Here is a 13673-nt window from a genome sequence, read left to right on the forward strand (position 1 = left end):
AATCAGAAATCGGTCGATCTCTACATACTCATACCTATATTCATACTTTTTTAAGAATATACCTTTATTATTCCCCGCAAACCCTACCACCCTTCCCCCAACTGGATTAAAGTAATAAACACGTGGGCTTCTACCTTCAGTTTATACATCTTATACACGTTTTACAGAAACAATCTATTTTACAGTAGTTATATTTTGTTTTTCGTTCTTCCTCTTTCTGATGTACATATTTCATTGTATGTATTTTATTTTACAAAATGTGTATTTTTCAATAGCTAAATGTGTGCAGATCAAGTATTGATATCATGAATTGGATTCCTGCCTGTAACTTGATGAAAATCAGTGTTGTCAACAAACTAGCTAATGCTAGCTAGCAGAGAGGTTGAAGGCGCGGAGAAGCCCTGATGACATCGAGCTGCCTGTCCTTGGACATGCTGACATGACCACCACCTCCAACCAGCACCTCTGCTGACCATCTAGCAGAGCTTATAAATCCTCTCATGCCCGCGGCGGCCATCTGCTGGAGGCTTGAAGAAGCACTCCGACTTGATCGAGCTGATCTAGCTACTGTTGTAGCCTAAATGTCTTTTTACATTTCATTTTGTTGTTTATTTTGCTTAACAAGTGCTTTGCGATTCTGTTTGCAATGAAAAGCACTATAAAAGTTTAATCAATTATTATTTATATGTGTAAAATATTACTGTCCTGAGATTTTTAGTTCATAGATTTTAATGTGTATTACAAAAGGTTTTGTTGGAAAAAGCTATATATCCATTGTTTAGCTGGATTACAATGTTTGTATCCTGTATATTTAACATATGAATTCAAAACATAATGAATTAGCCTCATGCTGTAGTGTTTGGTTAGAGTTAGGCCTAGTCCCAAATGGCAATCCCTTCTTATGAACTCATATTGTTAATCAGATATAATAAAACAGAGTATAAGTTTACTTAGTTACAGTTCCATTTAAAATGATTTGTTCAGTCATTTAATCATAATTTTCCCAACAGGAATAGGGTTACGGAATAGGGTTCCTGTTGGGAAAATTATGATTAAATGACTGAACAAATCATTTTAAATGGAACTGTAACTAAGTAAACTTAAACTCTGTTTTATTATATCTGATTAACAATATGAGTTCATAAGAAGGGATTGTGTGACACTGACAAGGAGTAATTAAAGTTAATGAACACCATTCCAACTACGCAGAAATGAATGGGTTGCGGATTAAGCAAGCAGATAAGGTAGTTAACCTATGGTTGAACTGACGAAACTGAGCTCTGGGGTGTTTTAGATAAGGCTGTGAGTGCATTCCTAGGTTCTCTGTTAATTAGAATTGTCAGCTAAGTGGTGATCGATAATGTTGATGGGTCAAAAGTTAATTCAGTTATGTTGTGTGACCTGTGAGTGTGTTAGTAAGTTAGAATGAACTATTAACCTCACTTTGTCCCGGTCGAGAGGAGGGGATTCTGTTAAAGCAATGAAATTACGTCATGTTATTGTATATAAACTGTTGCTCGTGGTAACGTGGGAGCGCGCTCCGAGAATAAATTCTGTTACCTATTATTGAAATGGCTGGTCTCCGTCTATCTTACAAATTCTCATAAAATAGATTTAAGGGTTTTCAATTAATGAAAACACATTGGCATAATTAAATTACAGTAACAATTCCCTATATAGTGCACTGCTTTTGACCAGAGCCCAGGTCTCATATTATTGTATTGATACATTTTTAAGTGTATGTATGTATGTATGTTTGTGTTGACGTCACAAATGTATCATTTGTTCAGTTCTTTATTAAAGGTCCAATGCAGCCGTTATTATCTCTATCTTACTGCTTTCCATTATAATGGTAAAACATTTACAAAAATAGCTTTTGAGCGAAGAGCAATTTCTTAAGCAATAATTGAGCTAGGACTGTCTGGGAGTGGTCTGAGTGGGGAAGGAGAAACTGAAAACTAGCCGTTAATAACTTTTATTATTGGTCTATTAAGTAATGTACCGCCTGGTGATGTTACCAGGCAGGCCAAAACTCCATTCCACCAAAACAGGCTGACGTTTTTTTCAAACAGCTCTTACGTTAAAATGGCACTATCATATTTTTCACAATTTCACAATATTATTCTAACTTTTAATAGTTTGGGAATGTAATACAAAACACAGAAAAAGTTTTTGACTGCAGTGGGTCTGATTAAAAAATATATATACAGTGCCTTGCGAAAGTATTCGGCCCCCTTGAACTTTGCGACCTTTTGCCACATTTCAGGCTTCAAACATAAAGATATAAAACTGTATTTTTTTGTGAAGAATCAACAACAAGTGGGACACAATCATGAAGTGGAACGACATTTATTGGATATTTCAAACTTTTTTAACAAATCAAAAACTGAAAAATTGGGCGTGCAAAATTATTCAGCCCCCTTAAGTTAATACTTTGTAGCGCCACCTTTTGCTGTGATTACAGCTGTAAGTTGCTTGGGGTATGTCTCTATCAGTTTTGCACATCGAGAGACTGACATTTTTTCCCATTCCTCCTTGCAAAACAGCTTGAGCTCAGTGAGGTTGGATGGAGAGCATTTGTGAACAGCAGTTTTCAGTTCTTTCCACAGATTCTCGATTGGATTCAGGTCTGGACTTTGACTTGGCCATTCTAACACCTGGATATGTTTATTTTTGAACCATTCCATTGTAGATTTTGCTTTATGTTTTGGATCATTGTCTTGTTGGAAGACATCTCCGTCCCAGTCTCAGGTCTTTTGCAGACTCCATCAGGTTTTCTTCCAGAATGGTCCTGTATTTGGCTCCATCCATCTTCCCATAAATTCTAACCATCTTCCCTGTCCCTGCTGAAGAAAAGCAGGCCCAAACCATGATGCTGCCACCACCATGTTTGACCGTGGGGATGGTGTGTTCAGCTGTGTTGCTTTTACGCCAAACATGACATTTTGCATTGTTGCCAAAAAGTTCAATTTTGGTTTCATCTGACCAGAGCACCTTCTTCCACATGTTTGGTGTGTCTCCCAGGTGGCTTGTGGCAAACTTTTAACAACACTTTTTATGGATATCTTTAAGAAATGGCTTTCTTCTTGCCACTCTTCCATGAAGGCCAGATTTGTGCAATATATGACTGATTGTTGTCCTATGGACAGAGTCTCCCACCTCAGCTGTAGATCTCTGCAGTTCATCCAGAGTGATCATGGGCCTCTTGGCTGCATCTCTGATCAGTCTTCTCCTTGTATGAGCTGAAAGTTTAGAGGGACGGCCAGGTCTTGGTAGATTTGCAGTGGTCTGATACTCCTTCCATTTCAATATTATCGCTTGCACAGTGCTCCTTGGGATGTTTAAAGCTTGGGAAATCTTTTTGTATCCAAATCCGGCTTTAAACTTCTTCACAACAGTATCTCGGACCTGCCTGGTGTGTTCCTTGTCCTTCATGATGCTCTCTGCGCTTTTAACGGACCTCTGAGACTATCACAGGGCAGGTGCATTGATACGGAGACTTGATTACACACAGGTGGATTGTATTTATCATCATTAGTCATTTAGGTCAACATTGGATCATTCAGAGATCCTCACTGAACTTCTGGAGAGAGTTTGCTGCACTGAAAGTAAAGGGGCTGAATAATTTTGCACGGCCAATTTTTCAGTTTTTGATTTGTTAAAAAAGTTTGAAATATCCAATAAATGTCGTTCCACTTCATGATTGTGTCCCACTTGTTGTTGATCCTTCACAAAAAAATACAGTTTTATATCTTTATGTTTGAAGCCTGAAATGTGGCAAAAGGTCGCAAAGTTCAAGGGGGCCGAATACTTTCGCAAGGCACTGTATGTGTGTATATATATGTGTAAAACCTTGCAGTCCTACTTTTTTCTCAGTGAGTGCGGTGGATATATCTCGTTTTAAAACTAAATGTGATCGTTTCATTTTCTAGAGACAAACAATCTAGTGATAAGTTTCAAACAAACATGTCTCATTTAACAAGCCATGATTAGATGGGGGAAAAACACATCTCTTTCATAAGTTCTTTAAACAAAAATAAATATAATTTACCAACATTTCTGAAAATGGATAAATTGGGATTTGGAATGAAATGCTTCAAATATACCTTCAAGTCAGTTTCCATTGTTTGTGTCACTGAAAGTGAAGGTAAGTCCACACAGTACCTGAGTATGTTTTCTGCAGTTCGTCCACTATGTCTGAGTTTCTCCACCCTAACCCAGACTGGGTCTCCATGCCCCAGAGAGACAGAACAACACCAGCACCCCTCATTCTGAAACAAGACTACTTTGTTTTCGAAGAGGTCTATCATGTCTATCCCCACGTCTTCATACACACAAAACCAGGAAAGCGATGAAGGAAATGGAGCGTACGATAAATAGACCTAATAAGAGCAGAAACGGAGAGAGATGGGGAATCCCCCAAATGTTAATGAGATGACTCAAAGGATTTATTTTCGTAGAACACAGAACACTGTAGTTTCCTAGTGTGCCAAGGAGGAGTTTGAAAGGTTGTGATGGTACCAAAGAAAGCCCCCCCTCTCTCCTCTCCTGCAGAGTTGAGGGGATTATTCCCTCTATACTGTAATCTCTGCCTACTCATTTACTGTACTGGAATATTGATCAGGATATTTTAGAGAGAACTTGGTAGGTTATGTTAAAGATGTTGTGGTGGATTATCCCTATCTTATTACATTTTTGTGTGTTTGGGTTGAGTGGGGGGGGGAGAAATCACCAGCAGGGGTTGAACCGGTACACACACCAGGAGTTAACAGTATCTAGGACCAGATCTGACAGTTTAATAACCACTAACCATGGATACCATAAGCACAACCAGTTGACCTTTGATAGCAGTAGCCATCCATCAGAGCCGCTAGTAGCCACAGACAGAGGATGCTACTGTCCTCCTGTCATTATTATGGCTCAGTGATGATGTCCAACTCCCTCTACCTCACAGCAGGGTCTGATCAATAACCTCTACACACACTCACACAAACATAATGATACACACTGGCTCTACCTCTCACACCCATACTGTCTGTCTCACACACGCCCTGCTGCTCTGGCTGCTGTTGCTTTGGCTAATTGGTGGTAGATCTCAGCATCAGGTCAGGAAAAACTCTCTTTGATGCCTTTATCCTCCATATGGCACACAGACCGACAGACTGACCGAGAGCCAGTTACTGAGAGAAAGACTGGTTTAACAGGGCTGCTGAGACACAACATTTCTCTTCCTACATGCGTGTGTGTTTTTGCGGTGCACTTTTTTCAGAGGGCTGTAGCCTGTTTAAGGATGTCACCAGAGATTTATTGGATCAGAATGGGTGTGTGCGTGCGTGCGTGCGCCCCAGTCTCCCAGGGGAGCTCTTCAGAGTGAGCACAGCTGGTACCCCTAAAGAAGGACGGAACACTGGGACAGGAAGTGATGCACCATTTAAATACCTCCCTCTCCCAGACCCAGTACAGTGAAACTTAAAATGTTTGTTGCAACTAGTTAGGTAAGTGATATTTTCGGGCAACCTAGATAGATAATCTGTAGTGGTCCGTCTCCTGTAGTCTGCATCTGTCTGACCCTCTGTGTGTCTGTTACCTGAATAATCATCCAGCCTGGGGTGGAGGGAGTGCATGGTTGGGGGATGGGGTAAGTGTGGATGTGTCTATGTAAGGCTAAAGGATGTGTATGTATGGTAGGGGGGAGGGGCACACCCTTTCAGCCTTAATTAAGGGCCAATGATCAGACACCACTCCCCTTATCACAGAGACAAGTGTCTGCAACAAGAGGACAGATGAGAGAGGGTGTGTGTGAGGGGGAGTGTTTGTGTGAGAGGGGAGTGTTTGTGAGGGTTTGTGAGAGGGTGTGTGTGTGTGAGACATGGTTTGTGAGTGGGCGGGGGTGTGAGACAGGGTTTGTGAGTGGGGGGAGTGTGTGAGACAGGGTTTGTAAGAGGGGGTGTGTGTGGGACAGGGTTTGTGACGGGGTGTGTGTGTGTGTGTGTGGGTGCATGTGCATGTATACGACACAGGAGTAAGTAGATGAGGAACGTGTGTGTCTTGAGTTGATGAAATGAATTGTTCCTCTTGCTGTCGGTGACTACTAGACTGAGCTGCTACTTATTTCAGTGATGAAGTATGGCTAAAGTATCCTTGTTAGCCATTAGCACACATAACCTGCCAGACCAGACATTTGTTTAGTGTTGGTACCAAGTCACCGTTAAGCTGATAGCCAAGCTCCTTTATGAAACAAGCTGAAATGGGTGTGTGTGTGTGTGTGTGTGTATACTCTGTTTTTAAAGGTCTTGCTCTCTTTTTCTGGTTGGCCTCTGTCTCTCTCTGTCTCACTCACACCGTTTGACTCATGCACAGTGCCTTTCGCCACAGTGGTAAAGGTTAGCGTTCTGGCCTGACCTGTTACCTTGCCAAGGTTAACTCACGCACACTGAAACTAAAGTGGATTTCTCTTGTGAAACTTGGGGTTTCACCATCTGTCTCCCATTCCAGAATACCCCTGTCTGTGTATATGCGGTGCTTTCAGCTACCACTTTGTGTAGCGATTGGCAATGATGCTAATGAAAACAGTCTTCTGGTAGATGGAAATGCTTTCCCAAAAAACTTCTCAATGAAATGTTATCTACAAAGTAGCCTAGCTTCCCTGGCAGAATGATATCAGGATTATTTTCATCAACTCTGTGTATTTGTTTTGTAAACTCTACCATCACATGTGGCTACAAAAAAAACTTAGCTGCTCACTGGAATTAAAGGTTATCTACACCCAAAAATCCTAATTTCCACCAAAAAATCCCAGACCTCCGATTTATTTGTTTTTTCTATTAAAAAAGTGCAATTTTGAGAGTGAACCTGAAAAAACAGGGGGAAATGGAAACCTGGAAAAACAAACGGAATTTTGGGAGAAAAAATCAACGTAATCAATCACCCAACTACCAACCTCATCCCCATATTGTTTTTATTTACTTTTTTGCTCTTTTGCACACCAGTATTTCTACTTGCACATCATCATCTGCTCATCTATCACTCCAGTGTTAATCTGCTAAATTGTAATTACTTCGCTACTGTGGCCTATTTATTGCCTTACCTCCGTACTCCATTTGCACACACTGTACATAGATTTTTCTATTGGGTTATTGACTGTACTTTAGTTTCTCCTATGTGTAACTGTTGTTTTTTGTTGCACTGCGTTGCTTTATCTTGGCCAGGTTGCAGTTGTAAATAACTGACCTACCTAGTTAAATAAAGTTGAAATTATTATATATATATTTTTTAAATTCATCAGATTTTATAGGGCCCTAACAAAGGTCTAGCCTAGATAAGCTTGGCCAGTGTGGGTGTTCCACTTGAGAGAATTGGTTGTTGCTCTGTCCAGTTTAGCTCTGGCACTGCATGAACTAGGTGTGTGTGTGTGTGTGTGTGTGGCCAGCTTTACAATGCTCTGCTATCCAAAGGAGTTAATGGTTTAATGGAAGTATGTTATTCAGCAGTTTCCAGGAAAGTGTATGACAGTAATAAAGGAGATGTGTGCTCAGAGATTTCCTTCCTCAGGCATCAAGAAACAGCGAAAGGGCCCATTGTTGTGACAGAGCCTCGCTATTGGCTGGTAACCAGGAAATATGCTTTTGGCCACTCACTGTGATTGGCTGTTAACTGCCAATGTCAAATGTGCCTGAGTCAGAAAGCTTTTCCTGACTCCTGTATGGACTACTGTGTGTGTATATATACAGTTGAAGTCGGAAGTTTAAGTGTGAAAGTCACCCAGTAAATACTACTTGAATAAAAGTATTTGGTTTTACATACACTTAAGTATCAAAAGTAAAAGTATAAATCCTTTCAAATTTCTTATATTAAGCAAACCAGACGGCACAATTCTCTTCTTTTTTAAATTTAAGGATAGCCAGGGGCACAGTACAACACGCAGACATAATTTACAAATGAAGAATTTCTGTTTAGTGAGTCTGCCAGATCAGAGGCAGTAGGGATGACGACAAAGGATGGTCTCTTGATACATGTGTGAATTGGACCATTTTCATGTACTGCTGAGCATTCCAAATGTAATGAGTACTTTTGGGTGTCAGTCAAAATGTGTAAAAAGTACGTTATTTTCTTTGGGAATGTAAGTATTCTTTGAACTTATCTTATTTGACATCACTGATGCTTACTTAGCCGAGCCGTAACTCTCACACTCTCTCTGTGTAGAGGTGACTCTGAAGGTTCACCTGAGTGATGCCAGCACCCACCAGCCCCTGGGCGGAGCCACCATCGAGCTCTTCGCCAACCACACCCCTGTAACCACAGAGACCTCTGCTCTCGACGGCAATGCCTACCTGCGTTTTCCCTACCGCCTTGGAACCCTGCTAGTTGTCACAGCAACCAGACAGGGCTACGTGCCAAATTCCGCCCCCTGGAGACCCACCAGACTGCCCGGTAGGTCAAAGTAGTAAAATCTATCTGTGTGTGTGTGTGTGTGTGTATGTGTGTGTGCGTGCGTGCGTTCACACACACACACACACACAATCTGAAAGTGGTGTGTGAGGATAATGAGGGTGCCCCATTACAGCTTTATTATAATAAGTGACGACCCCCATTATCCTCACACAACACTTTCAGATTGTTCACACACATGCTTATCAGCACTGGGCAGTTTAGGAGTGACAAGAGAGAGAGGAAAGGAGTGACAGAGAGAGGAAAGGAGGAGTGACGAGAGAGGAAAGGAGTGACAGAGAGAGGAAAGGAGGGGTGACAGAGAGAGGAAAGGAGGAGTGACAGAGAGAGGAAAGGAGGAGTGACGGAGAGAGGAAAGGAGGAGTGACGGAGAGAGGAAAGGAGGAGTGACAGAGAGAGGAAAGGAGGAGTGACAGAGAGAGGAAAGGAGGAGTGACAGAGAGAGGAAAGGAGGAGTGACAGAGAGAGGAAAGGAGGAGTGACAGAGAGAGGAAAGGAGGAGTGACAGAGAGAGGAAAGGAGGAGTGACAGAGAGAGGAAAGGAGGAGTGACAGAGAGAGGAAAGGAGGAGTGACAGAGAGAGGAAAGGGGGAGTGACAGAGAGGAAAGGGGGAGTGACAGAGAGAGGAAAGGAGGAGTGACGGAGAGAGGAAAGGAGGAGTGACGGAGAGAGGAAAGGAGGAGTGACGGAGAGAGGAAAGGAGGAGTGACGGAGAGAGGAAAGGAGGAGTGACAGAGAGAGGAAAGGAGGAGTGACAGAGAGAGGAAAGGAGGAGTGACAGAGAGAGGAAAGGAGGAGTGACAGAGAGAGGAAAGGAGGAGTGACAGAGAGAGGAAAGGAGGAGTGACAGAGAGAGGAAAGGGGGAGTGACAGAGAGAGGAAAGGGGGAGTGACAGAGAGAGGAAAGGGGGAGTGACAGAGAGAGGAAAGGGGGAGTGACAGAGAGGAAAGGAGGAGTGACGGAGAGAGGAAAGGAGGAGTGACGGAGAGAGGAAAGGAGGAGTGACGGAGAGAGGAAAGGAGGAGTGACGGAGAGAGGAAAGGAGGAGTGACGGAGAGAGGAAAGGAGGAGTGACGGAGAGAGGAAAGGAGGAGTGACGGAGAGAGGAAAGGAGGAGTGACGGAGAGGGGAAAGGAGGAGTGACGGAGAGAGGAAAGGAGGAGTGACGGAGAGAGGAAAGGAGGAGTGACGGAGAGAGGAAAGGAGGAGTGACAGAGAGAGGAAAGGAGGAGTGACAGAGAGAGGAAAGGAGGAGTGACAGAGAGAGGAAAGGAGGAGTGACAGAGAGAGGAAAGGAGGAGTGACAGAGAGAGGAAAGGGGGAGTGACAGAGAGGAAAGGGGGAGTGACAGAGAGAGGAAAGGGGGAGAACAGCGAGAGAAAAGGAGGAGTGACAGAGGAAAGGAAATGAGGAGTGACAAAGAGAGGAAAGGAGGAGTGACAGAGAGAGGAAAGGAGGAGTGACAGAGAGGAAAGGAGGAGTGACAGAGAGGAAAGGAGGAGTGACAGAGAGAGAAAAGGAGGAGTGACAGAGGAAAGGAAAGGAGGAGTGACAAAGAGAGGAAAGGAGGAGTGACAGAGAGAGGAAAGGAGGAGTGACAGAGAGGAAAGGAGGAGTGACAGAGAGGAAAGGAGGAGTGACAGAGAGAGGAAAGGAGGAGTGACAGAGAGAGGAAAGGAGGAGTGACGGAGAGAGGAAAGGAGGAGTGACAGAGAGGAAAGGAGGAGTGACAGAGAGAGGAAAGGAGGAGTGACAGAGAGAGGAAAGGAGGAGTGACAGAGAATGGAAAGGAGGAGTGACCGGAAGACAGAGAAAGGAGGAGGAAAGAGGATAACTTTTGTCTCTGATTTTTATTCAGTCTTTATTTAGACAGGGAGTCAATGCTGAGACCAAGGTGTCTTTATTTAGACAGGTAGTCAATGCTGAGACCAAGGTGTCTTTATTTAGACAGGGAGTCAATGCTGAGACCAAGGTCTCTTTATTTAGACAGGGAGTCAATGCTGAGACCAAGGTGTCTTTATTTAGACAGGGAGTCAATGCTGAGACCAAGGTGTCTTTATTTAGACAGGGAGTCAATGCTGAGACCAAGGTCTCTTTATTTAGACAGGGAGTCAATGCTGAGACCAAGGTGTCTTTATTTAGACAGGGAGTCAATGCTGAGACCAAGGTGTCTTTATTTAGACAGGGAGTCAAATCAAAGAGCAGCAGTAAAATAACAATAGTGAGACCATATACAGGGGGTGCCGGTACAGAGTCAATGTGCGGGGGTACAGGTTAGTCGAGGTAATTGAGGTAATATCTACATGTAGTTAGAGTTAATAAAGTGACTATGCTTAAATAATAACAGAGAGTAGCAGCGGTATAAAAGGGGGGGGACAATGCAAATAGTCTGGGTAGCCATTTGATTAGATGTTCGAGAGTCTTATGGCTTGCCGTACAGTAGCAGAGGGAAAAGTCTATGACTAGGGTGGCTGGAGTCTTTGACAATGCTGAAACCAGCGTCTCTTTATTTAGACTGGGAGTCAATGCTGAGACCAAGGTCTCTTTATTTAGACAGGTAGTCAATGCTGAGACCAAGGTCTCTGTTATTTAGACAGGGAGTCAATGCTGAGACCAGCATCTCTTTATTTAGACAGGGAGTCAATGCTGAGACCGAGGTCTCTTTATTTAGACAGGGAGTCAATGCTGAGACCAAGGTGTCTTTATTTAGACAGGTAGTCAATGCTGAGACCAGCATCTCTTTATTTAGACAGGGAGTCAATGCTGAGACCAAGGTCTCTTTATTTAGACAGGTAGTCAATGCTGAGACCAAGGTGTCTTTATTTAGACAGGGAGTCAATGCTGAGACCAAGGTGTCTTTATTTAGACAGGGAGTCAATGCTGAGACCAAGGTGTCTTTATTTAGACAGGGAGTCAATGCTGAGACAGGGAGTCAATGCTGAGACCAAGGTCTCTTTATTTAGACAGGGAGTCAATGCTGAGACCAAGGTGTCTTTATTTAGACAGGGAGTCCATGCTGAGACCAGCGTCTCTTTATTTAGACAGGGAGTCAATGCTGAGACCAAGGTCTCTTTATTTAGACAGGGAGTCCATGCTGAGACCAAGGTCTCTTTATTTAGACAGGGAGTCAATGCTGAGACCAGCATCTCTTTATTTAGACAGGGAGTCAATGCTGAGAGCAAGGTCTCTTTATTTAGACAGGGAGTCCATGCTGAGACCAAGGTCTCTTTATTTAGACAGGGAGTCAATGCTGAGACCAAGGTGTCTTTATTTAGACAGGGAGTCAATGCTGAGAGCAAGGTCTCTTTATTTAGACAGGGAGTCAATGCTGAGACAGGGAGTCAATGCTGAGACCAAGGTCTCGCTATTTATTTATTTATTTATTTTTATTTAACCTTTATTTAACCAGGAAGGGCTCATTGAGATTAAAATCTATTTTTCAAGAGCGCCCTGGCCAAGATAGGCAGCACCAAGTCATTACAAAAAAATTACAGACAGACAATATGAAAAACTACAAGTAATCTTGTAAAAACCATTGAATTCACAAGAGTATAAAACAGCAAATTAAAAACATTGACAGGTCAGGGAATCAGCCTCAAAATCCTTCATCAGTGATTTAAAAACACCAATAGGGACAAGTTCTTCCAGTTTAAAAGTATTTTGTAAGGTGTTCCAAGACGATGGTGCAGAGTACATAAAAGCCCTTTCACCAAATTCAGTTGGGACATGTGGAACAGTTAGCAGGATAAAGTCCAGTGAACGAAGAGAGTACCCACCACATTTCTGAACAATAAAAATTCACAAATAAAAAGGTAGTAAACCCAAAATGGCTTTGTAAATAAAAGTATACCAGTGCCTGAGCCTACGAGTGACTAGAGAAGGCCAGCCAACCCTGGTATACAAAGTGCAGTGGTGCGTAAGGGTTTTGCAGTTTAAAATAAATCACAAAGTTCCATGGTAAAGGGTGTCAATGGATCTCAAACACTGAGCGGAAGCATTCATATATAAAGTATCCCCATAGTCTAGTAAAGGCATACATGTAGCTGATACTAGCCTCCTTCTGGCTTCAAAAGAAAAACAGGCCTTATTCCTAAAATAAAATATGGCCTGTTTTTCATTTGAAGCCAGAAGGAGGCTAGTTAGACAGGGAGTCAAGGTCTCTCTTCCAGGTGAGCCCTGTATAGCACCACAATACACATCAAAATACAATAAACACATTTAACTACACATTCATATACACAATAAAATACACATTATTATATACAACAATACACGAAAAGCAAAACACGTTCATAAAAAACAGACACATTCTTCTGTAAAAAGGTCCCTTAACAACCGTCTGACATGACCTAGAGGCACCAATTCCTCCCATTTTAAAGTGTATTGTAGATCATTCCACACGTACGGTGCAAGGAAATGAAAGGCTGATTTACCTAACACTCTAGACACCAAAGGAGTCTCCAGAGTTAACCAACCCTGTGAACAGGTTTAAAGAACTTGTCATTTTAAGTCTTAATAGTGATGTTAGCGAAGGTACGTCGGGAGTTTGTGGAGCAGGGCTTTGTAAACAAAAAAGACTGTAGTGATTCTACAGAGAACCTTTTGGTGAAGAATACAGTGTTGAGTAATTAAACTGTCTCCTGTGATTAAATGAAGGGCGCTATGAAAAACACCATCCAAGGCTTTAATAGTCGAGGCAGATCACAGAGAATGGAAAAGGGAAAGCTAGAGATTTAAACTAATCAAGTAAGATCTTCAACAACAAAAAAATTCTACAAACCACAATGCTAGAAAATAAAGAAACCACTAGGTTTAGAATGAAGTTGAGAGGAACACAAAATTCAATAGTTGACCTTTTATTAGTGAGAATAAAAATGAGCCACAGGGGGGGTTATTGTGATGAATAAATGAGTGACTGTGGTGGGTCCCATGTGGCTCAGTTAGTAGAGCATGGTGCTTGCAACGCCAAGCGTCTGCTGAAATGTCAAAATGACTGAAATGTGTGTGTTCCAGTGTTTTCCTCTCTCAGTCTGGAGCTGCTACCAGAGAGAGCTGCCACTCTGATGGTGTATGAAGACCTGATACACATTAACTCTGGATCCCAAGGTGAGAGAGAGAGTGTGTACTTAGTCACTGTCCCTGGCCCAGTGACCTCACACACATTAATAATGAAATATGTCCACCCCTTTAAAACATCTCTCTAATGAAAGACCTGCGTGCGCA

At 42.4% G+C, this 13673-nt stretch overlaps 1 protein-coding gene across 2 annotated transcripts in view; it reads left to right on the top strand.

The window, feature by feature from the left end:
* LOC110535768 (protein FAM171A1) overlaps positions 1-13673 on the top strand; it is a 39917-nt gene that overhangs the window by 4473 nt on the left and 21771 nt on the right. Inside the window, exons 2-3 of one of the 2 annotated variants that reach the window (XM_036938812.2) lie at positions 8203-8430; positions 13464-13556. In XM_036938812.2, the coding sequence (XP_036794707.2) occupies positions 8203-8430; positions 13464-13556 (321 nt within the window). The remainder of the gene's footprint in view (positions 1-8202; positions 8431-13463; positions 13557-13673) is intronic. The other variant, XM_090189755.1, reaches the window with a different exon arrangement.

The sequence above is a fragment of the Oncorhynchus mykiss genome, chromosome 2, assembly GCF_057628025.1.
Source record: "Oncorhynchus mykiss isolate SJ-2025 chromosome 2, ASM5762802v1, whole genome shotgun sequence".
Taxonomy (NCBI): domain Eukaryota; kingdom Metazoa; phylum Chordata; class Actinopteri; order Salmoniformes; family Salmonidae; genus Oncorhynchus; species Oncorhynchus mykiss.